Genomic DNA, 25,551 nt, shown 5'->3' on the forward strand with positions numbered 1-25,551 from the left:
AACTAAGGGTTGCTGGTCGGAGGGGGGTCGGGAGAGGGTGGTGGGGTTATGGACATTGGGAAGGGTGTGCTATGAAGTGTGTAAACCTGGCAATTCACAGACCTGTACCCCTGGGGCTAATAATAGATTACATGTTTATTTTCTTTAAAAAAGCATGCCTCCAAAAAATTTTTTTAAAATTATGTATATAAAATGTATCATCACATTAAGAATGTGTTGATACTAAAAGGTCTATTTTAGGAATAAGTTATCAACCTCAAAAATTAAGCACAAAATATGACAGAACATAAAGAAAGATAAATTTCATTGGAAATATTAAAAGTGACTCATTGTCACTACTACTACTAAGAAACCACTACTGTCAGTCTAGTATAAATTAGAGAAGTCAAAAAAAACAAAAACAAACAAACAAACAAACAAAAATATATATATATATATATCCTATCATGAAAATTCCTTTTCTACACTGAAGTAATTTAACAGTGAAGGACATCTTCCTCCTTATTCTCTCTACATAAAAACACACACAAACTTGCTTAAAATTTAAAATGAAATAGCATCTATTTAAAAAGTATTGCTCAGGGGTCCCTGGGTGGCTCAGTCAGTCAAGCATCTACCCTCAGCTCAGGTCACGATCTTGGGGTAATGGGATCGAGCCCTGTGTCAGACTCCCTGCTCAGCGGGGACCCTACTTCTCCCTCTCCCTCTGCCTCTTCTGCTGCTTGTGTGCTTCCTCTATGTCAAATAAAGAAAATCTTTCCAAAAAATTAAATTAAAAAAAAAAAAGAATGGAATATTGGGATGCTTCACTGCATATTTTAAGATGCCTAACGTGTTCCAACTTACCCTGTGCAGTGGTAAGGATGGAGGCCACAAGACAGACCTCTTACTATGGGTAGTAGGCTTGCCCTCCAGTCAAATTATTTTGAGCTTGCTTTTAAGGTGAGTAATGACATTGAGAAATACAATGAGTTATACTAAATTTAAAACTTTCTGGAGCATATTTTGTATTCAAGTTTTAAAGTTTGATTAAAACTTTAATGAAAACAAATTATGAATTTTTAAATAATCTCATCCTTTTCAATAGACTCCTAAGTCAAATTTAGAATGTATAATTATGCTGCTAATAATATTAATTCAGCCTTGTAAACAGTCTCTGGAAAAAAATCATTTATGCTACTTGAGGAGTTAATTAGTTACCTTTAAGAGTAAAAGTAAGCTAGTTTAAACCAAAAAAATGAAGAAAAACTGGAGTTCATTAAAATGATAGTCTATATTCAAATACTCAATTAAGATATGTTCATAATAACTACAAATTCAACACTACAGATTTATGGATAGAGCTAAAGGCCTAAACTTTAAACAAGAATAGTTAGACCTAAAATAAATCATATTATAAACAAATAAGATTTTAAATTCATACAGGATATTCAATTCCATAAAAGTTATAATTATTAGTTATATTGATATAACTTCAATTACATGTATGAGCAGAATAATGACTAATGATTCCTCTAATCACAAGCAAGTAAGATTTTTCTAGGCAACTAGAATTTATTAAGCCTATAAACAAAGTTAAGCCAATGTCCATTATTTTCTGATCAATGGTTACTAATTATTATATCCTGAATCTAGATCCAGATGTGGCTCATGTTTTCTAGACCCTAACTGTGCTAACTGAAGTTTCTGTGATGGAAACGTTCTTAATCTAACTGTCCATATGACAACATTTGGCTATCGAGCACTTAAAATATGGATAGTACAACTGAGGAACTGAATTTTTAACTTTATTTAATTTTAATTAGTTTAAATTTATTTTTAAATAGCCACGGTGACTGGTGGCTATCATATTAAATAGCAAAACTTAGAGGATTCAAAAAAATAAGAGCAAATGTCTTGTTACATTAAGTCTAACTCTAGACAACTTGTTGATTTCCATAAGCATGGTGCTCATCAATGTTCACTAGAGTAATAAGCCAAAACACCTTCTGTCCTGTGGCTTTATCTTCAGTCAAAAATATTATCAAATCTATGCCAGGGAACATCTAATACAACATTTAGTCAAATATAAACCAAAAAAATACCATTTTTATTAGTGTTCATAGTGTCAGTACAACTATACTAATTAATGAGGCAGCCTGGTGGCCTATGTCAATCTATATAATGTTAGTTCTAGCATGACTAGAATTCAAACTATGAAATATCCACTCCTAAAAAGTTTTTGTCCGTTACCTATCAAAAAACACAAGAATACCAAATACTGCATAGCTTTCAGCTCCACTGGTTAAACACTGCAAAAATATGTCAAACCATTTTACCTGACAGACATATTTGTTCTTCCATTTGCTCAGCACACAGTGACTGTTTTGCATCAACTCCTGAAGGAAACAGAAAAAGAGAGAGTGCAGTTGGCTATACACATTGTTGTTATCAGTTAGAGTGCTTCTGATTGGCAAGCACACTAAAAAAAAGAAAGAAAGAAAGAAAGAAAGAAAGATCAGCTTGCCACACAAAGATGCAACTGTTTTGGAACTCCTTACTAGACAAAAGCAAAGCTATCATCACCAGGAGAGTTGATCCTTTATGAAAATTAAAACTGTTGAAAGATGTTTTAAAACAAATTTGTTTGTTGCCATTTTTGAAACTTTTGGAAAGATACCTCCAACTCCTTGAGTGAGTCTCGAAGTTTCTCTGGGCGTCTATTTTTGAGTGTCCACAGATAATCTCGTGCTGGCAAATGAAACATGTACTACAGTTAGTTAAACATGATTTAAAAAGGAAACTGCTTAGAAGTGTGCCTTAGGAGGATTAAAATAAAACATCTCCTTAATTGAGAGGAAGTGAGCTTCATTTCCATCATCAAATAACAGCCTTTTGAAAGGCTTTGTCATAGGAACAGGATTTTTACCACAAAACAATCTCAGTGATCATAATTTTATGATGACAACCAACAGAGCTCAGAGAATCCCTGGGAAAGTTTCCTAGTCCTGTGAATCTGGTACCTAATTGTAAATGACCAATTCTTTACCAGAGAATGAACTTTCTCATACAAATCATTAGAACTTCAATCCAAAAGAAATTCCAAATTCTGCAAATAACCCTCTCAGACCTAAAAACTCCTAAGAGTGAATGGATATGCTGAGGAAAGAATAAAACACAAAATATCAGGCACAGAATATAAATTCAAAAGTAAGCATCACCTATTAAAACTTTTTTATTTAAAATGAATCTCTTTAAAATGTACACCACAATTCAATAATGATAAGCCTTTGTTTTGTTTTAAATGCATTTAATTAAAAGAGAAAATTAGTTAGCAGAATCTCAATGTTAGCCTAAAACAAACTAAAAAGTTTTATTTAAAAGAACAAATTGTGGGTGCTTGGGTGGCTCAGTCAGTTAAGCAGCTGCCTTCGGCTCAGGTCATGATCCCAGGGTCCAGGGATCTAGTCCTACTTGGGCTCCCTGCTCCGCGGAGAGCCTGCTTCTCCCTCTCCCTGCCGCTCTGCCTACTTGTGCTCTCTCTGTCTGTCAAATAAATAAATAACATCTTTTTAAAAAGAAAAGAAAAGAAATAAAAGAACAAAATGTTAAATTCATTATCATATCTATTTCATCACAAAAATAAATTCACCTTTGAATTCTCCCAAATAATAATTCTAAAAATGAGTTGTATATACATGTGTATGTTCTGTGCATACTCATTTAATACACAGTATATACAGATATTTAAATTTAAATTTTACAGTAGAATTACTATAATCTTATTTCAGCAAATTAATTTCATTCTATAAACATAATGTATGATGTATAGAGCATATGTGCAAAGTTTTAAATTTATATTGCAGTCACTAATACAGCATTGAAAAAAACTGCCAGCTTGCCCATTTAAAACAAGAGAACAAGTCGGACTTTCAGCTCCACCTGTATTCCAAATAAAACTTAAATTATATTTAATTTCAAGTCTCTAAAGCCATCTTTCATTGCAAATTTTTTTTTTTTTTACAAATTTTATTTTCTTAAAATGGGTAAAACATACTAACAACTCAGGCATGGTACATATAACAAAATGTTATCAGAATTTAAATATGATACACTTATTTTTTTTAAGGTTTTATTTATTTATTTGACAGACAGAGATCACAAGCAGGCAGAGAGGCAGGCAGAGAGAGAGAGGAAGAAGTAGGCTCCCCATGGAGCAGAGAGCCTGATGTGGGGCTTGATCCCAAGACCCTGGGATCATGACCTGAGCCAAAGGCAGAGGCTTTAACCCACTGAGCCACCCAGGCGTGCTGATACACTTATTTTAAATATATTAAATGATATAAATAAATATGGTTCGTTAAGGAAGTTTATGTTTACACAGGCATCTATCAATACTGGATAGAGATTTCAATGATCTACATTAGAAATGCTTACCAAATATAATTGTCACTCATATGTTTATATACCTAAACAATGGGAATTTATAATTTTAAGAAATTTGGAAGGAGTAACATTTTCTATTTGTGCAGAAAGCTTAAAATATATTTTAACACTGAATCTTCAGGAATATTAAAGTTCTAGTTTTATAATAATTATAAAAAAGTATAAAGTAAGCTTACATTCTGCCAGTTTCTGCTTTTCTGCTAAGTTACCATGCTCTGTCACTGATACTGTGGCAGGAGAAACAAGGAAAGAAGAAAAAAAAGTGGAAATTATTTTAATTAAAATATTTTGTATTTTTAAACGCACATATATAATGTACATTAGGCACACTGTTGAGACTAATAAATTATACTAAATTTTTTAAAGGCAATTGGAAAAAATATGCTATTATGTGGGTCCATTTCATATAGGTATTGCCTAAATTTGTAGTAAAAAGGCTTACATAGCACAACAGGTGGGCCAATATCCTGAGCTCACAGTCTCATCACATAGGGAAGAGAACTGCACCCGAGTCCAGAACAGAAGCTGCTTAAGTCTGTCATCAGAACCATGAAGTTAGCCTATTAACCACCAAGCTAAGCACACAGGATGCCCACACAAGCCCCACTTCAACGGAGACCAAACCAGGAAGTAACTAGCTAGAAAGACCTTTTGGCCCGTCATGAAACTTCTGGGATTAACAGGATTAATCAGATAAAGAAAATTGATCATTCACTCAGAAATGCCTATTTCAGATATCAGGTAGGATCCGGGAGGCCAGCAACAGTGGGACCCACGCATTAACAATGCCCTCTACTGGGACACTGATAGATAAACGTGAATAGACTGTCCAGTTATCAGTTGGATCAGAAGTAAAATGACAATTTTCATGTCCTTCCATGGCATTTTCTCAATTTTACTCTATTTTATATAGAACAGATATCAACCTCAGTATTTTTCTAAAGAATGGAAATGAGTTGTTTTTTTTTTAATTTCAGAATTTACCTAAGCTCAAAAAAGTTTTTAATGGTCAGTACTATATAGTTCAGAATATTGCATTTATAAAAATTATTTGAGTAGAACAGATGCTTTACCTGGTGGGTCTTTCTTATCATAATACTGATAGATCCCTATGTCTCTGTCTATGGAAAAGAAGAAATAAAATTAGGTATGGTAAAAAGTTCTGGAGAATAAGAAGCCAAACCATATTATACAGCAGGACTGGGGTTATGGGGTGGGTAGGAAAAGAGAGAAACAATTTTTTTATGTTACTAGAAATAAATAAGTTCAAAAGTATCTGGACATGAGTTCATGTCCAGATTTTAGGAATATGCAGGAACTGGACTATATGTCAATCTAATTTTAAAAGATTTACAAAAAACCAGAAGGGCATGAGGAAAAGAGTAGTAAAATTAACTGAAATCAAGGAGGACCAACTTTTCTCTTTCACACTTCTTCTATTTTTCAGAGGGTGCTATCAAAAAGAACTGCTTCTATGCAATGCCAAATGAAGAAATTAGAGGATGGAAAAAAAACTGCCCTAACTGTTGGATTCTGAGCTATTGCTTTCTTTACTCCAGCATAGTTTGAATCTAGTATGGTGCTTGGGGGAAATATCCAGGAGAGAAAGAGGAAAGTATGGTTAAGTTATCTGAAGTTTGCTTAGACACAAAAATCTTCCAAACCCGTTCTAATTCAGGTGCTCTCTCAGGGATACAAAAGCAAAGCAAGGCTTCCTAGATGTTGACAGTGATTTAACCAAGGACTCTGTCCTTCAACTGAATTACAGGAAAACCAAATAATTTTGTCCATTTTACTCCTATCTGTGAATAGTGAAATATTTTTTTTCTTTTAAGTAATAGTTGTTTCCCTCCATGCAAAATAATTCTAGTTACTAACAAAAGGATCCAACTGTTTCTAAAGAAGTGGAAGCAGTACAGGCTGCCCCCTAGTGACTAACTGTTCCAAACTTTCTCAAACTGAAACATGAAACTTCCCCCCAAAAATGTATTACAGCTACAATTTTTATTTTTATTTTTTAAAAATTTAAGTAATCTCTATATCCACCATGGGGCTCAAACTCACAACACCAAAATCAAATGTCACATACTCTACCAACTGAGACAGCCAGGCACCCCACATAATTAACTTTTTAAATAGAGTTTTTCTAAACAGTCAATCCTGTGTACTTATTAAAGCTCCATTCTTTTCATCATGACACTAATTGGGACATATAACTTTTTTTTTTTAGATTTTATTTTTAAGTAATTTCTACATCCAATTTGGGACTAAAATTTACAATCCTGAGATGAAGAATCACATGTTCTACCAACTGAGCCAGCCAGGCACCCCACGACATATAACTTTTAAGAATACAGTTTATTTCTATTAGATAGATTGAAAATATCTAATAAGGGAAAGGGAAAGGCGATAAGTAGGACTCCAAAGAGACTGATAATACTTTACTACATGATGATTTTATGGTGTGTTATTCTCTGATAGTTTAAAACATGCCCTTACGATCTTTATACTTTGCAATATATATGTTTACTTCAATAAACAGTTTTTTTTAAAAAAATCTAAGAACCATAACTATTATAAACACAAGTAATTCTAGTGTAATTCTTCATCATTAGCTGCAGCCAAACATTAGCTGCAGCCAAATATTCACAACTCTAGAACAGAACTATAAAGACCATAAAAGGACATGAGTTTTTTTTTTTTTTTAAGTTTTTAAATTTATTTAAGTAATCTTTACATCTAGTGTGGGGTTCAAACCTACCACTCCAAGATTAAGAGTCACAAGCTCTACTGACTGAGCCATTCAGGCACCCCTCATACTTCTTCTTCTTCTTCTTCTTTTTTAAGATTTTATTTATTTATTTGACAGAGAGATCACAAGTAGGCAGAGAGGCAGGCGGGGGTGAGGGGGAGCAGTCTCCCTGCTGATCAGAGAGCCAGATGCGGGGCTCGATCCCAGGACCCTGAGATCATGACCTGAGCTGAAGGCAGAGGCTTAACCCACTGAGCCACCCAGCACCCCACCTCATACTTCTTTTTAAAAAATGTTTGCATTGATACCTTTTTGAGCTTTCTAAAAAAATATCACTAATTATGATATTACCAGTGTCTTTGCGGATATAAAAAGATGGCTATTTTTGGCTTTTGATCTTTTTAAAATTATCTAATTCAAAAATGTGCAGGGTTTTAAAAAATTAGGATATACTACTCGAGTCTTTCAACATAAGCAACACTGCCACACTGTGTATCTACTAGCCGTTAATACCTTCTCCTTAGAGATAACTATTTGCAATTATGAGTTGTTTCTTCTGTATATTCCTCCATATTTAAAGTTTTCTTACTTTATTATTTCTTGATTCTTCAGTTGTAGATATTATCTATTGCCTATCCACTATGGAAATTGAGAATTCAGTTATCTTTTACCACTGTGTACCCCTCTCTACCTACAGACGCTTAACTTCACTTCTCCATATCTTTCCAATATAATTAGAGCACAATTTTTGGTTAACTCAGTGCTTACAATATTAATGAATACATAGATACTCACAACCAAACCATGGAGAAGGTACACTATAATTGCATTTCCTTTTTTTAAATAACTTCCCTGACATTAAAAATGGACTTTTCATTTGCTTTAAAGAAAAAAAAATGTTAACACGGTGCCTGGGTGGCTCAGTCAGTTAAGCCTTTGGCTCAGGTCATGATCCCAGGATCCAGGGATTGAGTCCCACATCAGGCTCCCTGCTCAGTGGAAAGTCTGATTCTCCCTCTCCCCTCTCCCCCCAGCTTGTGGTCACACTCTCTCTCAAATAAGTAAATAAAATATTTTTTAAGAATGTTAATGCTTACTAATCTCCAATATACTCTGACAATCAGTATAATTTTTTTCATTGGTAACATCTCCCTTAGAGCCTCATGATCCTGTACTATTCTGGACCACCTAACTTCTAGGTTTGATGCACAGACAATGTTTATTTTCTTGACTAGACAGGTGTGTCTTCTGTCCTGATTTAATTCCCTTCTTTGGCAAGACACATATGCTCTGGTAGTTTAATGAGAAAAAGAAGGTAAATTTGGTGAGTATTTACGTAGCTGAAAATGTCTTCTCACAACTGACTGACTATCTGGCTGGAAAAAGAATACTAAGTTGGAAATAATTTCTCTCTGAATTTTGAAGACATCATTCCATTGTTGTTTACTTTCTCTGTTGCGTAAATGTACTTAACCATTCTCTTGCTGGGTTGTTTCTAGTTTCCTGCGTCATAACAGAACTATTATGAACATTTTGGTACATGTCTCCTGGTACACAAGTGTGGGGGCTTTTGTTAGAGTATATAGCCAGGAGTGGAATTACTGGTCAATACATGACATACAGCTTCAACTACACTAGATAATGCCAAATGGTTTCCTAAACTGGTTGGACCAATTTATACTTTAACTAGTAGTGAAATAAGCTGAATTTCTCCCTGTGTGGTTTTTTTTTTTCTCTTCTATTTTTGGAGAGAATTTTTTTTTTGAGTTTAAAAATTTTTTGTGCTATTTTCAATTTCCATGAGGTCAGAATAACTCTCCAGTTTTCTGAAACTTCTGTATTTTGTTTCTTGCTCTTAATATTTAAAAATGAGGTACTAGAAAGCTGATTAGAAGCTCTGTGTACATGAACAGGGTTTGCCAACCAGTGGGCTTCAACTCATCAGCCAGGGACTAGGGTGCTTCACTGGAGGACTCCTCAAATATCAATGTCTACAGGGCTTCTCTCTGGGGTCATGCAGTTGCTCCCGGCCCTCAAACTCCCTCTTTCTTGGAAAGTATACAACTGGCTGCGATACATTTCAAAATCAAGTGGGATTAAGAGGAATTCACCCATCAGTATGTAGGTTTTCACTTCATTACTGTTTTCACTTCTGAACCTTTCCCCTGTCTTCTTTTCCTGGGGCTGATGTCTCCAAGTCTAGAACCTCTCTAATTAAATACTTCCCCATGTATGAGAGGTATCTCACTACTTCTTAAGCAAACTTTCAAGTCCCTTTGTTTTCACCCTCCTCATGCTGAATCCCCATCCTTCTGCAGTATCTGGCTTCTCAAACTTATCTTTCTAGAATTTTGAGACACAAAGTGACTGTCTTTGGAATTCTTTTCTGTTGACATTTGATACTCAGATTTTGAAGCTTTGCTAACTCCTCCATCTCTTCCATCTTCCAAAAATTGCCCAATTGCAATAGTCCCCTCTCCTCTCCTCTCTTGTCCTTGTGGATTTATGACTTCTTTATTTTAATTCACTTACTCTCTCATTTGAGAAGAATTTAGGGAGGAAGCAAATGTGTGTTAAATCTACCTTGCTTAACTGGAAATTCTATTCTTAGCACATTTTGGGCAAAGTAGACAGTGAAATTATAATTACATTTGCAAGGCAAACCATCTTCTTAGTAATGATGCTAAAGGCATATAAATAAAACTCTCCTCCTGATTACTAGAGTTGTTTTGGATAATCCAAGAGAAGAAGATTTTTTAAAACCTATTTCTTAGCAATACATACTTTATGCTATAAAACTAATAAGCATCATTAAAATATAATTACACTACTCCTGTCCCCAAAAATGTGAAATGAAAAAACATGAACATAATTGTACATCTTAGCTGTATGTTTGATATATTTTATTAATATCAAGTAGAAATACGATTACCATTAGCTAGCTAGCCTGCAAATATTTATTAATATAAGTGAGTAGTTATGAGCACTCTCAGGAAAAAAATGAACATGTATTTCATCTTAAAAAGAAACAAACATTAGGCCAATAAAATTAATTTTCACAACATAAAATCTAACTCAAGTTGAAAAAAATAACTTATTCAGAGTAACTAAAAAGAATTATTTTTCATTAGCCAATATTTTCAGTAAGTATAAGAAAATTATGCAACTCTAGCTAGAGAGTGCAGGCTCTATACTTTGCTAGTACTTACTTATAACGTTATAACTTATACTTGAAAAATACTAAAATTAACCCAGAGCTCATTTACCTCCAATGTGTAAGGTATTCTTCAAAGACCACAGGTGCAGTTCAGTCAAGCAGAAAGACATCTGATGGTAGAAGAAATCTCTGTCCTGTTTAAAAAATAGTTAAAAAGAGATGACAATTATCTTCTACTGTCAATAAAACCAGGATCCCTTAGAGAAATAACAGAATTATTTGACACTACTCATATTTGAGATATGGGGTCCATTAAAATAAACATATTTTAACATATCTTTGGTTAACTATCCAGAAATAAACTCTAGAAAAAAGAAAAATACACTCTTCCTAAATGTACTATGCCATTTCACTGAGAAACATGGTAAGAAGAATATATGTATTCGAATTTTAAGTTAGTTGTTTGATTTTTAAGGCTCTGAGTATATTTAAAATTATTTAGTATTTAAGCATTTTTAAAACATTCTAAGAAAAGGAAACATCTGTTAAATAATTAATTCATACAAACACATTTTGTGGTGTACTTTTAATATACAAAGCACATATTTATGATCTCCCACATACAAACAAGCTAATTAAAGTGGAATTTGCAAGGTAAATGGTATATTGTTACTATTACAAGAAACATTTACTTAAAGGTAAATAGTGTAAAACCACATTAGGATTCAGATTAGTTTGTTAATCTGCATGTCATGATAGATGGAGAAATTCTACTCTAAATACATTAAAAAAAAGACAAGATAACAAAACAGTACATAGTGTATTTCCTCCCAGTTTTAATATCAGGGGCTAGGGATGGATATTACTGATACTTTTTCATGAAGTAGTATGTCATTCATTTGGACTACTGGAGAAAGGCCAATATGAATCAGAAAAAAATGTCAACATTTTACAAGTATTTGAAAGAAATTTATATAGCTTCCAAATGTTTGCTTAGAAATACATACAGTACTATACTATAGGAATAGTTCACTATCTATCAGAAATACATAAACTATTGATATCTTCTTTATGGAGATCATAAAAGAATTGCTCTTTCCAATAAACTTCTGAATAACAAAGAAAGCTTGAAAAACACTTTATTACATCTTTAGACAGAGGAAAAAGCCCCCAGCTTCTTCAACATTAGGAGTGACAAAAATATTTCTCACACTATCCATATGGGTGATAACCCAAAATAATTTTAGACACAGTACAAACTTCTTTCGTCCTTCCTTCACCTTTACATTTGAAGTCAGTAATCAATAATCAAAAAACAGATGCATGTTCAATAATAAGATGCAGTGTGCCAATACTGAAATGGCAGAGTGAACAAGGTGGCACCATGAAAGAAGGGCCAAGCCTGCCTAGAAATGTGGGGCTCTGAGAAGCTACAGAGTTGTGAAATGTTAGCAGAACCTCAAAGACACACAGGATTTCACCAGTTAAACGATGATAAATAAAATGATGATGATGACAATAGGCAACACTTGCTAAATACTGACCTCATTACAAGCATTGTTCTAAACATTTTATATGTATTAAATCATTTAATCCTCAGAGCTACCCTCTGAAGTAGTACCATCACTACTCCTATAATGAGGAAACTGAGGCACTAAGAAGCCACCTGGCCAGCAGGTAGCTGAGGCAGGCTTTGAATATAAGCAGACTGGCTCCAGAATCTGTGCTTAAAACCACAGCACACTCTGGTATTGGGCTATCTAGAGGTGTGAGAGGGAGAACAAGTAGTAGTGTGAGTAAAAGGATGGCATATCCCAGGCATGGTGGTAGATTAAAATACATGGTAGAAAATGGAAAAATGAAGCTGAAAAGGGTCACAAGGAAACGGGCTATAAAAATAACAAATATTTGGATTGATCTGAGTTACTCTCTTCCTTGAACTCAAGTGCCTTTAAAGGCTGGAGATAAAACAAAGGACTCATCAGTCTCCAAATCTATCCAAATGTCACCAGAGGGGACTGCCACTGTATACAGTTAGGGGGCAGAAGAGCTAGTGGACCTCATTACTATGAAAGAGGATGAAGTTCCTTATCAGCAGACAGTAGAGAAAAAGTGATATTAAGCTCATTACAAGTTTTTCAATTCAACTCGGCATTATCTCAGAGTTGTTTCCTTTGGAGTGACTCTAGCGATGCTACTATACTCAAAATATTCCCAAAGCCATAGTCTTTGGAATTACTTTCAGTTAGTTTTACAAGGCTTATTTCAGGATTATTACTTTAGGGTTACACATTTTTTAAAACCAAAATACTTACCTTATTAGAATATGTAAACAGCACCCTTCTTATTTGGATGGGTGAGGCCTGGAATGTTTGTTTAAAGAAACACTTAATAAATTAAATAAATATTTATTTGCAATTTAGTAAGCTTAATGTATAGATTCTAGACTCAAACTGCCTGATTTCTTACTTTAATTTCTCAGTTTGTTAGCCAACTTGGACAACTGACATAATTTCTCTAAACTCCCCCATATATAAAATGGGTATAATAAAGTACCTACCTCAGGACTACTGTGAGGATACTTTTATTCAATTAATTTATTGTTACCATTGTTGTTGCTACTACTGCTATTACTCACTATGTCTAACATTATGCATATTTATATGGAAAAAAACACAGGGAGTGTATTACAATCTTCCACATTGTATAGTAATTTCACAAGGTGAAATGAAAGAAGAATAAGTACAATAGGGGTTTTATGAAGGAAAACATCTATTTGTGGACGAGTTTTTACACAAGAGAAAGTATTTGAATCAGGACATGCAAACGGATTAATATTTCCCTGGGAGCAGAGAGAAACCATGATGAAACAGGAGCACATTTCCTCTGATATAAAGCAACAGAAGTCACAACTTTTAGGCTATACTAGAAAATAAAAACTTATTCTTCAATTTAGTGTTTACTCAGACACCAATAATTAGAATTTATGACAACGTGGGCAAAGACAAGGTTGAAGTTTAGCTGTTAGTAGCTAAATAAAAAAGTCTTATTATGCAAACTAAATATGAAAAAAACTTTATAGCTAAAGCCAAAAGGGCCATACCTTTACTTATATATCAAAAGCAGTCTGCACTTGAAACTGTTTTTTCATTTAAGTTAATTCAATAATAAAGAATTTGTCAACTTTCCCCTGATAACAGAAGTGGAGAGTAAAGAATAATTTTCCTACATTTGCTATTTTTAAAAAGATTTTATTTATTTACTTGTCAGAAAGAAAGAGAGAGAGGGAGAGATCACAAGCAGGAGGCAGGCGTGGTAGGCAAGGGGAGGAACAGGCTCCTGCTGAGCAAGGAGCCCGATAAAAGACTCGATTCTAGGACCTAGGGATAATGATCAGAGACAAAAGCAGATGCTTAACCTACTGAGCCACCTAACATTCCCCACATTGGCTATTTCTAAGAATGAGTAATGCTTTTAACCTGAAAACCAAGAGATCCACAGCCCATATTTTTACTAAGTCTAAAAATCCTAAAGTACTCAGAAATAACAGAGTTTAGGGAAGAACAAGCAAAATGAGGTCCATGGAGAGCTTCAAATGTCAAATGCAAAGGCCATGACCCTTTATATTTGGACATAAAGAGAAATCCTGACAACAGTACATGTTTGAGTCTATGATCTAGATTTGTCTTCCAGCTCAGCACCAAGGGTTCATGTCTAGTCTCAATGGGGTACAAAGACAGCGAAAAATGCCCTATACGAACAATACTGCTCCAGTTTCCAACTAAAAAATACAGGACAGGGGCACCTGGATGGCTCAATCAGTTAAGTGTCTGCCTTCAGCTCAGTTCATGATCCCCGGCCCTGGGATGGTACCCTGCATTGTTGCACTGGGCTCCCAGCTCAGCAGGAAGCCTGCTTCTCCCTGTCCCTCTGCTTGTGCTCTCTTGCTCTCTACCAAATAAGTAAATAAAATCTTTAATTTAAAAAAAAAATACAGGACAAAGGGGAGAGAGAGACATTTTGCTTTATAAAGGACCTCTCTGTGGTCCCCTTAGGGGACATTTGGTATAAGGGTAATGAAGTGGCTGCAGGGGATGATACCCAGTAGAAAGCAAGCAGGACTGGCAGCCCTTTAGATTGACATGCTCAGCAGGAGTGATGGTATCCGGACAAAATGGATCTATACTCAGCAAAAGTAGACATGGTGGCCAAGGAGTAATATCAGCAATGATCAGTTGATGGAGCAAGCCTAGCAAGTAGTAGGTGAGGCAAGTAAAAAGAAAATAGCCCATGTCCATTAGTAAATGATGACTGTATTTGTTTATAAGCACTTGTGACAATTCCTGTAGAGTCCCCCCAAAATATATATAATTAAGGAGGAGGCTTTGCAGGAATCGTTCTATAGCAGGAGGGCCAAAGATAGTCAAGTGAGGGTTATTCATCCTCCTTTTCCCCTGAACTTTAAATATCTACCAGTAAGACCGTATAATACTGAAGAGAATTAATGGAGCAAATAAAACAAGTTTATAAAAACCTATAATAAAACTGGGCACAGTGAGAGGAAAACAAGTCAATATCCTTCCTAGTCTTCATGATATTTTGCCATCTTTACACTGTGCAGGGGTTTTTTTTGTTTTTTTGTTTTTTTTTTTAAAAGGTGTAAACCTTTAAATTTTCCTTCTTACTCAAGAATGCCACCAGTGAAAAAGAATGCTTGTTATTTCCATGTTTGAAAAATTTGCCTGGAGTAAGTAGTCAAGACTGAGCTTGTATTATTCAAATATTGTATTAGTACATAAATAGTTGTTTTGAAGGAGGGAAGAAAAGAATTTCAGAAGAATGCTGGATTCTACATTGTGGGATCAAGGTGTAAGCAGTAAACTGGCTGCTGTGAATGAGCAGAGAGCCTAAAAAAGTTAGCTGAGAAATGCTGCCCTACTCAGTGCCCTTGTACATTTCTTTGAGAATAAAACCCATTGCATGATTTATAACTAGAACAAAAGTAGCTATTTAAGGGGAAATATGAAAGAATGAACGAATGAATAAAAAATATAGCAAAGAATTATCCAAATAAAAAGAACTACAGAAGGAAAAACCAAAGCAACAAGAAAATGCCCGTATTTATTATTTTAAAATAACTCTTAAGCTTTCACAATTTTCTGTTTACCTTAATTTTGTAAGGTAGTTGGTGACAGTCCCAGATGTCTCAGAAGGCCATTCTGAATCTAAACTTCCAGTCTCCATGAGAGAATAAAAAGCATGATTTAAATTAATCTTTAGGGGCACCTGGGTGGCTCAGTGGGTTAAGCCGCTGCCTTCGGCTCAGGTCATGATCCCAGGGTCCTGGAATCGAGTCCCGCATCGGGCTCTCTGCTCAGCGGGGAGCCTGCTTCCTCCTCTCTCTCTCTGCCTGCCTCTCTGCCTACTTGTAATCTCTCTCTGTCAAATAAATAAATAAAATCTTTAAAAAAAATAAATTAATTAATCTTTACCTAAATATGGATGATTGTTCTATAGGGGGAGAATCAATGATAGCCCAAATTTTGAGGCCAGAGATGAGAGGATCCTACAGGACCTTCTTTTACCTACATTTTTTAAAAGTTTAAAGCCTTCCCCCGCAAACAGGTTACATTACAAAAAAACTACTATTTATTTGCCTTAAGAGTAGAGTAATTGTTACTATAGACTAAATTTTAAGGAAGTAACATGCAAAATAAAAACAGTTGTGCTAAGATGCTATAACCTGTTTAACTTTTGATAATTTTCTTTTGAAATATAAAAATATGAGCATCTGGGTGGCTCGGTTGGGTGACTGCCTTCGGCTCAGGTCATGATCCTGGAGTCCGGCGATTGAGTCCCACATCCGGCTCCCTCCTCAGCAGGGAGTCTGCTCCTCCTTCTGACCCTCCCAATTCTCATGCTCTCTCTCTCTCTCTCAAATAAATAAATAAAATCTTAAAAAAAATAATAAAATAAAATAAAAACTTACGTTTTAGAGGTACAGATTTCTTGCCACTAAATAAAATATTTGCAGAGTATTTGTCTTCCATGCTTTTTTTTTTCTTTTTTAAGATTTTATTTATTTACTTGACAGAGAGAGAGATCACAAGTAGGCAGAGAGGCAGGCAGAGAGTGAGGGGGAAGCAGGCTCCCCGCTGAGCAGAGAGCCTGATGTGGGGCTCAATCCCAGGACCCTGAGACCATGACCTGAACCAAAGGCAGAGGCTCAACCCACTGAACCACCCAGGTGCCCCTCTTTCATGCTTTTTTAAGTCAGCTATTTTGACTGCTTTGGGAAGGAGGCTTGAGGGCCTTGAAGTAAAATATGATGGGAAAGGAAATAATTAACCAACAGAAGACACTACTGTGGTTTAACAAAGATAAATGATATCGGGTACCAACAAGACATTGAAAATAAATGTGTATCAGCACAATACCTCAGAGAGCCCAAGGGTATTTTCCTTGCGCATAAACTTAGAGCGTAAACTTGCTACTTATTACCAATAGATTTTCTGAGGAATATCTATTCACCAATTCAAAATGTACAAAAATAAAGACAACTAAATAGCATAAATTAAAGATAAACTTTTGGTTTAATTTATATTAAGTGTTTTAGTCATCAATAGGTAATTTTCAAATTACATAAAATACAGTGTATTCACCGATAATCTCATCAATGCCATCGACACAGAATTACATTAATATCTGTTAAGCACAGGCATGAACATAATCAATGTCACATTATCAGAAACTAAGGATTTAAAAAAATATTTTGAAATATCCAACACTAAACCAAACAAGAAATGATAAAATTTGTGTAAAAGGACAGAGGAGTCTCAAAATAAAAAGACCTCAAGCTTGGATTGAATCCACAGAAAAAAAAAAAAAAGACCAGAGTGTTAAAAACACTGGGTCATTAACACCTCAGAGAGTCTATGACATTAATTATATTATCAATTAAATTATATTAATTAAATATTACCAATATTTTGAGCACCTTAGGTGTACGACATTTTATTCCAAGTCCTAGATATAAAGATTTACAAAGTAGGGTCTCTACTATCAGACAGCGATAATCCAGTGAAACAGATAAAATAACCACAAAATCAGTAAGAGGTTTGTGGTCAGTGCTAATTTAGCAACAAAGGGCCAGGGGTGCTCAGTAGATGCTCTAGTTCGATGATAAAGAAATGTTCTTATAAAGTAGAAATGTTCTTACAAAGTAGAAGAAATGTTCTTATAAAGTATAAAGTTGAGGATTATTAGATATTGAGAGAGGGTGAGAGAAAAATGAGGGAATAATATGCAAAAGCGTAAGTTGCAAGGCTTATTTTAGAAATAATAAGCAATTGGTTTGGTGCACAAATAGAAGAGAGAAATCAGGGCCACACTAAGGAAGTCTGAATGCCATACTCAGTTGTGAGGACTTTACATCTGCTGGAAAGCTAATGAGGAAGAATGGCAAGTTTTTGATCTGGTAAGGGATTTTAGAAAAAGTAACTAACAGATCTGAATGGTTGTTGGACAATTAACTGGTAGATGCGAATATTGGAGGAATGTAGGAATAGGATACAAGTGACCTGTTCAAAAAGTAACACAGTAACAGGTAACACTAATATTCAGTAACAAGAACATGAAATGGGATGGTAGCAACTAGGAAAGTAAATTATAAAAAAAAAACAGATTCAAGTCATCTTTTGAAGAATCAACAGCATATGGGGACTAATGAATTGTAGAAGTGAGAAAGAAGGAAGAATCTGGAGTAACCACCAAGGAATGAGAACCTAGGTTACCGCTCAGATAGTGACCCTTGCCTTGAACATGGCTCCACTGAGCAGGCATGTCTCCATTACATGTGCCAGGTTCTAAAAGGGTACGAGTATATTCTGCTCACAACTGCCTTAACCACTCAATCCACGCACCTCAATCCTCCCAGCCACTGACTTTGTTACTTGGTCTCCTATTTTACCTTTCCCTCATCCCTCGGTTTTTAACTCTGGCTCTTCCTCTTCCTTATACTGTGATTCAGCTTCTTCACTCTGGTGAAGGACTCACAACTATCATTTTTCTTAGTCACACCCAGTTTACAAGAATCCCTTATACAGACTTCTTCCCACCTGGTTTATTCTAGTTTCAAAAACAGGAGTTGGAATAAAACATATATAGAAACAGGTTGGTCTAGAAAAGGAGCAAGTCTTGCCAATGTAGGTTAGCTGAATTTTTAACACAGTGGAAATTTAAGGTATAAAAGTAGATACGGATAGAAATGTCTACCTGATAGCTAGAAGTAAAGAAAAGGGGGCTAAACTGTACAAAACCTATTTTGGGATTTTCTGAATAGAAAGCTAAAACCACTGAATAAGATCCCAAAAGAAAAATAAAATCAGTATAGATATGTTAGTAATCTCCAACAGGAAAACAATGAAAAAGAGATTAAGACAGTATAGTGTAAAAAAAAAACCTGACAACACAGTGTCAGGAAAACCAGGGAAGAAAAAACGGCCTATGTGTTTTATTTAATGGTTATATAGTGATGATCAAACTTGTTTCGGAGTCTCAATGTAGAGATGACCTCAGTATAGTTTAATGAGAAGTAATGTTTTATCAAAGACACACAGATTAAGTCTTCTAAAGAAGGTGTGGTTCTACTGCTCTGAATGCTGGGCTGTGGGCCAAAACTGCCTCAATTCTAATCTAGCTATGACAAACTTACCCCAAACCATTTAATCTCTCTGCCTCAATTTCCCCACTTACAAAAATAGGGATAATGATATTGACCTACATTTGCAACAATGCTGTAAGGATTAATTAATGCTGTACAATGCTTTGAAGATGAAAAGAACTCAGTATTATTGCTGGTATTGCATAAGTAATTGCCTATAATACTGATAATTTTATCCTTTAATTTTATTCAAACAGCAGTTATCACCAAAGTATTTAGCTCCCTTAGTGACATTTACTTTCTAATATTATTATTATCTTTAATGTACCTAGATCTTTTGTAAATTATGTCATACATGTTATTTCATAGTATATAAAATTTGACCAGTTCAGAAGTCTAGAACACCTTTACGACCTAAATATTAAGTATAAATATTCAGGACTTATTTATTTACCAATAAGCACCAATTGCAAGTATTCAATAAATGCTCAAAGGTAATACTTTAATTATGAAATTTTAGATTTAACAAATAACACTCAACAATTATATGGTAAAGGCAAAAAACAAAAGCACAAAGCAGTGTGTTAAAAGTATGGTCTACGACATCCTTGTTTCTAAAACAACCTATATAACCTAAAAGTGTACAAAAAATGAAGAGAGTAACTTTTAAATTTAAGACACTGTATGATCTTTTGTTTCTTCTTGGATTTTAAAATTACAATAGTAATGCATGCTTATTGGTTTAAAAAATGCAAATATGGAAATACTTGATGTTAAAATAACTACGTTCTCCTCCCAGCTGCCCTCTGCACTTTGAAAAGAGCCACTGCACAACGCAGCATGTGGCCTTCCAGATTTTCTTGATATACTTATACAGTATGTCACACCCATACTTACTTGCTTTGTGTTTTTGTAAAGACAAGATTTTACTATACATACCACTTGCTTTTATCACTAAACACCACAGCATGGATATTCTGTCAGCATACACAGATTTACTTCACTGTTTTTTAATAGCTGCAAGATGTTCCACTGGATAGTGATCATAATTTACTTAACCACTTAATGTACACTCTGTTTTTACTTTTTGTCTTATAAATAATACCTTGAAAACACAGATGCACACCTTACATTTTGATAGGTAATGCCAAATTGGCCTCCAAAATGACTATGCCAATTTACAGTTTTACTTACACTATGACTATCTTTTTCCCTATATCCTCAATAACATGGAGAACTGTCAAAGTTTTACATTTTTCCCAATCTGCTAGGCGAAAATTGGATTCTTGTAGTTTTCAGTTTCATTTTTCATTTATTAAAGAACTCAAACACCTTTTCATGTATTTTTAAGCAATTTTGTTTCTTCTATAAATTACTTGCTCCTATCTTTGTCCGTCTTTTGAGTTATCGCTTTGTGTATTAATAATATTAATACTTTGTTATAGATTGGACATATTTAGCCCTTTTTAAAATTCTTCATTAACTTTATATATGAAGAAAATAAAAAAATATAGAATTCATGTTGTTTTAAAAATTGGGCATAACTTAACAGAAAGCTTTTTGAATACCACTGAGCTCATGCTGTGGAAAATGCCTTGGCCAGAGATGGTTCTTCACAGCAACTCACAATTGGTCAGATGATGCTATTTCTAGATGAAGCAAAAGGCAACAGATTCCTATGTTCCCAGAAAAACTGCATCATTCTTACTAAGAGGTTAGAGGAAATTCTATGCCGAGAAAGAAAAGTAGGATCCCCTTCACTTTCCCAAAGTAAACTGTGGCAAAGATTTTTATAAATCTCCGGTTCTCCTTAAATTTGGAAAATATTTCTCTAAGGCATTGTTTAAATTGTTTAATTCATTTAGTTAAATAGATTTTGTCAATTTAACATTTTCCATATTGTATGCAGTTTTGACATTTAGATAATTTATCAATGGCTTCTTTATTGTGGCCTGTTTCCTTTTCTTTCTACTCATTACACGCAACAAATTAAATTTTACTAATATTTAAAGATCAGTGTTGACCTTTGCATAGCCATTTCCTAGGTTCCCATTAATACAAACATCTTGTTGCTGATGCTCATTTTGAATATACACAATTTCCATTATTTCAAAGAGACTAGTTGAAGTACATTTTTTCCATGACCTTGCAAAATAATTGTAATGGCTTATACCAGGCATTTGGGGGGGGGCAGATTTGCTTGCATAAGCAAATAACAATAACAAAAATAAAATAATCTTTGCCTACCACCACCTCTACCATATGTACCCACCTTTCTTATCTAGAAAAATATGGATTTAAAATTCTTCTCTTTAGGATGTATTTCAATCACAACAATTAAAAGACAAGAAAAATAGAAATGTTGGCAATGTAATCATGATAATTGAGATTATAATTCCATAAATATAGTTTTATGCTATACTTGGATAGAAAAAAAAGGGACTTTGAGGAGAGAATAAACTGAATTTCAGGAATAATTCCTAAAGAGCTGAGTTAAAGACAAGAGAACACTGAAATGCTCTTATCTAAACCAATGCTAACTGCCGAAATAATTTGTCAATTTAGATTTACTGTTTTAAAAAGCATATAAATCAAAGACTGCTGCAAAGTGAGCAAGAATGAAAAAAGAAAAGAGATCCTTTCTCTTCAAATAGAAAAGACAGTGAAAAAATTTAAAGTGGCCTCCAGCTATACCACCTCAACCTTGTCAGATTTCACTTGTCAACACTTTGATGACAGATTGCCACCCCCTCCTCTAAAAAACAAACCCTAGTAACTGTTGAAAGAAGTGGCTTCTTTTAAAAAGTGGAATATCTCATGCAATCTGATAGTTGTATACTTTAAAATCTTTTCTTTTCCTCCAAAAGAGACTTGAAAAACTTTTTTCTGTGGCTTTTATCAAAACTTAAAAGCTAAAGAGCCCTCCCAATGTGGGTAAGTAAAGGGGGTATAACAATTTTTAAATGCCTACTTAATGCGTTTTATATTCATTATTCCATTTAATCCTCACAGTAACCCTTTGAAATTATGTACTAAAATGTGCACATATTTGCCTGCATACCTATGGTGTACACGTGCACATAACTATTTTTCTGGGCAAGGAATAGCAGTTTTTGCAAGGAGTCCATTTGCCTCCCCTCCCCCAACTGAAATCAACTCAGACAGACTCTAAATCTCTTAATTTACAGATATGAAAACTGAGGTCTAGGGAGGTAAAGTAATTTGTACAAATTCAGTCAGCTTGTTACAGGAACACTTAGGGTTAGAATTCCTGTCCACAGATTATCTATGCAGTGCTCTCTCTATTCTACCTCCCTCTGCCTAAATACTAGGCTAAATAGAGCCCTTTAGTTAAGCTTCTCTGCTTAAGCACCTGAGACAGGTGTCAGTTTAGACTTGTATAATTAATCCATGGCGAAAGATACATGTGAAACCTATTTTCTGGCTAAATTTAATATATTTTGCTTAGAAAGCCCTTGGAGGAAGTTACTTGAATGACTAGTTAAGGATTATTTTTAATTAGTATATCAATAGTTTGTAAGTAAACTGATATAACTAAAACATCTGATAAAACTGGTATTTCTTAGGCACTAAAAAATCTTCACAATATTTACTTAACAAACTTTACAGATAATACAAAAATAAGTTCCAACATGAATTATTAATATTTTACAACTGAATGTTAAATACGTTAAGGTCTTCTTTTTAAGTTACTGCATTATATCAGAGAAGGCTTATTTCTATTTTTACTACTTTTACTTGGTAGTAGCTCTCATTAAGTTCTCAACTCCTTAATCTCTATGACTAGTTCTTTTTTTTTTTTTTTAAGATTTTTATTTATTTATTTGACAGAGAGAGATCACAAGAAGGCAGAGAGGCAGGCAGAGAGAGAGGAGGAAGCAGGCTCCCTGCTGAGCAGAGAGCCCGATGCGGGACTCGATCCCAAGACCCTGAAATCATGACCCGAGCCGAAGGCAGCCGAAGGCAGCGGCTTAACCCACTGAGCCACCCAGGCGCCCCTCTATGACTAGTTCTTAATGAAATGTAAACAAGTCCTAAAAGCTCCCAATTTGTAAGAATTCTTCAGTGAATCCTTTTATATTGTGTTTGGATCTTCCTTCACACTCTTTCTTCCCTGACTGGTTATTTTCACCTTTACTAATGGTTTGTCACAGCTGTATCACTTAGATGATACTTTTAACGTTTTGTTTCAGTGGTTGAATGGAAAACCAAAGTAGGTACTTAGGAAAGAACAGCCTTCTCTTACTGAAATGAAGTCTGTGAATAACCACCAAGTTCCCAAGAAAGGATCAATTTCACTTTAATATATTTAACACAAGCATACATCATCATGGCTTAAAATGTTCATAATTCCTTAATGAGTAGAAAATTATTAACTAATATTTAAAAGTCATAGAATAAAACAAGGAAGATTCTAGATTATGATCATGTTTTTCCGTAAAGCCCAAACAAATCATGGACTCACAAAAAATATTTCCCATGCTTTTCAGACTGGACCCTATTTTACCAAGTAAATAGGATAATGTATTTGAAACTATGTGGCAAATGACAATTGTTCAATAAATGTCAGTTTCCTTTTCCTGAATATTCAATATCCATAAGATAGAGCCTGACTGCAATAACAGAAAAGGAAAATATACTCTGATTATCTTAGTGCTTCACTGGGTATCATTTCATTTTCAAATTATTTTAGTTTGGTTCAAACTACATTTGCAAAGCAACTACCAAGTGCCAAATTGGACCAGGCATTGTGAAACCACCCAAGAACTTGCACTTGAGGAGGTCATAACTTAGTGGGGGATGGGGTAAGAGAAAATAGATGAATACAATCACATCAGAGTATGGAAAATAAAATAAAACCATACCCAAGGAAGAAAGCACAGAGAAGAAAGTTATTAATTCTAACAATCTAACACAATCCAAGCTACAAAAATTGAAATTATAAATCCATTTTCAGAACCTTAGGCCCCTTTTAGAGAAAATGAATACCTAGCATATGAATGGGTCATATGAATCTACTGTATGATTCAAATTTGATGGTTTCTAAAACTTATTTATCTTATAATCAATGTATATATTAACCCAGTGTTGCTTTTTATCAGAATTTGATGCTATACTAAATCAATAGCACTTTATAATCAATGATAAATTAGAATCAAGGGGAAATATATATATATATACATATATATACACACACCAATGCTTGATTGGTTTCTTTTGGTAGCACAACCAGCTCCAAGCAAGCTGGCAACACACACAAAAATCCTGCATAGAGGACCATCCCAATAAAGATAGGGGATTGAACACATATAGTTACCTTCACTACCCTCCAAGCCCACACTAAAATGACAATAAACAATAAAAAGAAAACTCTCAAGGCGAAGAGAATTAGAAGACAACAAAATAGTTATCAACAAAATTTTGGAGAGTAAAAAGCAGATGGACAAAGGTAACTGACAACAGATTCAAGAAAGTGGAAAGCCAAGTACCTACGGAAGGTAGATGGCTGAGAGCCAAAGGGTTCACGCACTGGAACTCTAGAAAGGCTCAGAAACTGGAGGCACCAAATACTTTTGAAGGAATACCTGTGCTTAGGATTGAAAACAAGAGATCTGTCTGAAATTCTATGTAAATAATACTTAGACATCTAGGTGCTTTTCTCTGCCACCACAGCTGGGCAATCCCTCCCTACCATAGAAGAAAACAGTAAACTGACTCTTGAAAGGTTGTTTTATCAGAGAAAGTACTTAAGAAATAAAACATTATTGAAAGTAGGAGAGCTATACCGAAAAGAGGGACGAAATAAACACATGAAAACCAAAATAAATAATACAAAAGAAGACTTGGAAAATAATGTTGAAGTCATCTCCAATAAAGAAAGAAGAAATGCATACTTACACACTACATGTGCATGTGTATACACACACACACACACACACACACACACGCATGCAGAGACAAAGAGAGAAAAGGAATTTGGAAAATGAGTCAGATTAATCCTAAATTACAAATATGACCGAGGAAGAAAACAGAGGCAAGAGAAGGAAAGTTAGAAACTACCAAAGAAATAATACAAGAAAATTTCCCAGAACTGAAGTACATGAGTTTCTATGTAGAAAGAAATTGCTAAGTACCCAATGCAGTGATTTGCAAAAGACTCACTCCCTAAGCACATCATTATGAAATCATAAAACACTATAGATAAACAAAAATCTTAAGTTTCCAGAGAAGAAAAAAAATTACTTAAAAAGGATCAAGGCATCAGACTTCTCAACAAGCAACCCTGGAAGCTAGAAGACAAAGGAGTGCTGCTTTCAATTTCTGAAAGCAGTTTCCTACCTATAATTTTCCTACCTATAATATTTCCTACCTATAATTTTACATGTAGCCAAACTCACACTTCAGTGTGAGAGTAGAATAAAGATGTTCAAAGAGGTAAAGTCTCAAGATTTAATTATTGTGCCCTTTTTACAGGAAATTACTGGAAGATGTGTTCCACCCAAAGGATACAGTAAACCAAAAAAGAGGAAAATA

The 25,551-nt window shown here is 34.5% G+C and overlaps 1 protein-coding gene across 9 annotated transcripts in view; it reads right to left on the reverse strand.

Annotated features, from left to right (window-relative positions):
* The window catches only part of LOC101686034 (WD repeat containing planar cell polarity effector), a 531,713-nt gene that overhangs the window by 392,011 nt on the left and 114,151 nt on the right, over positions 1–25,551 (reverse strand). For 4 of the 9 annotated variants that reach the window (XR_006606054.1, XM_045077900.1, XM_045077901.1 and 1 more), the window contains exons 2-6: positions 10,444–10,528; positions 5,499–5,546; positions 4,602–4,652; positions 2,660–2,730; positions 2,319–2,378 (exon numbers count right to left, since the gene is read on the reverse strand). Coding sequence is in view for 8 of the 9 variants with exons in the window: in XM_045077900.1 (XP_044933835.1) it covers positions 2,319–2,378; positions 2,660–2,730; positions 4,602–4,652; positions 5,499–5,546; positions 10,444–10,504 (291 nt within the window). In the remaining variant the exon portion in view is untranslated. Of the gene's footprint in view, positions 1–2,318; positions 2,379–2,659; positions 2,731–4,601; positions 4,653–5,498; positions 5,547–10,443; positions 10,529–12,649; positions 12,701–25,551 lie in introns of those variants that run through there. The other 5 variants (XM_013051097.2, XM_013051094.2, XM_045077899.1 and 2 more) reach the window with 5 other exon arrangements.

This window comes from Mustela putorius, unplaced genomic scaffold, assembly GCF_011764305.1.
Source record: "Mustela putorius furo isolate JIRA1106 unplaced genomic scaffold, ASM1176430v1.1 tig00000224_pilon_pilon_pilon, whole genome shotgun sequence".
Lineage (NCBI taxonomy): Eukaryota > Metazoa > Chordata > Mammalia > Carnivora > Mustelidae > Mustela > Mustela putorius.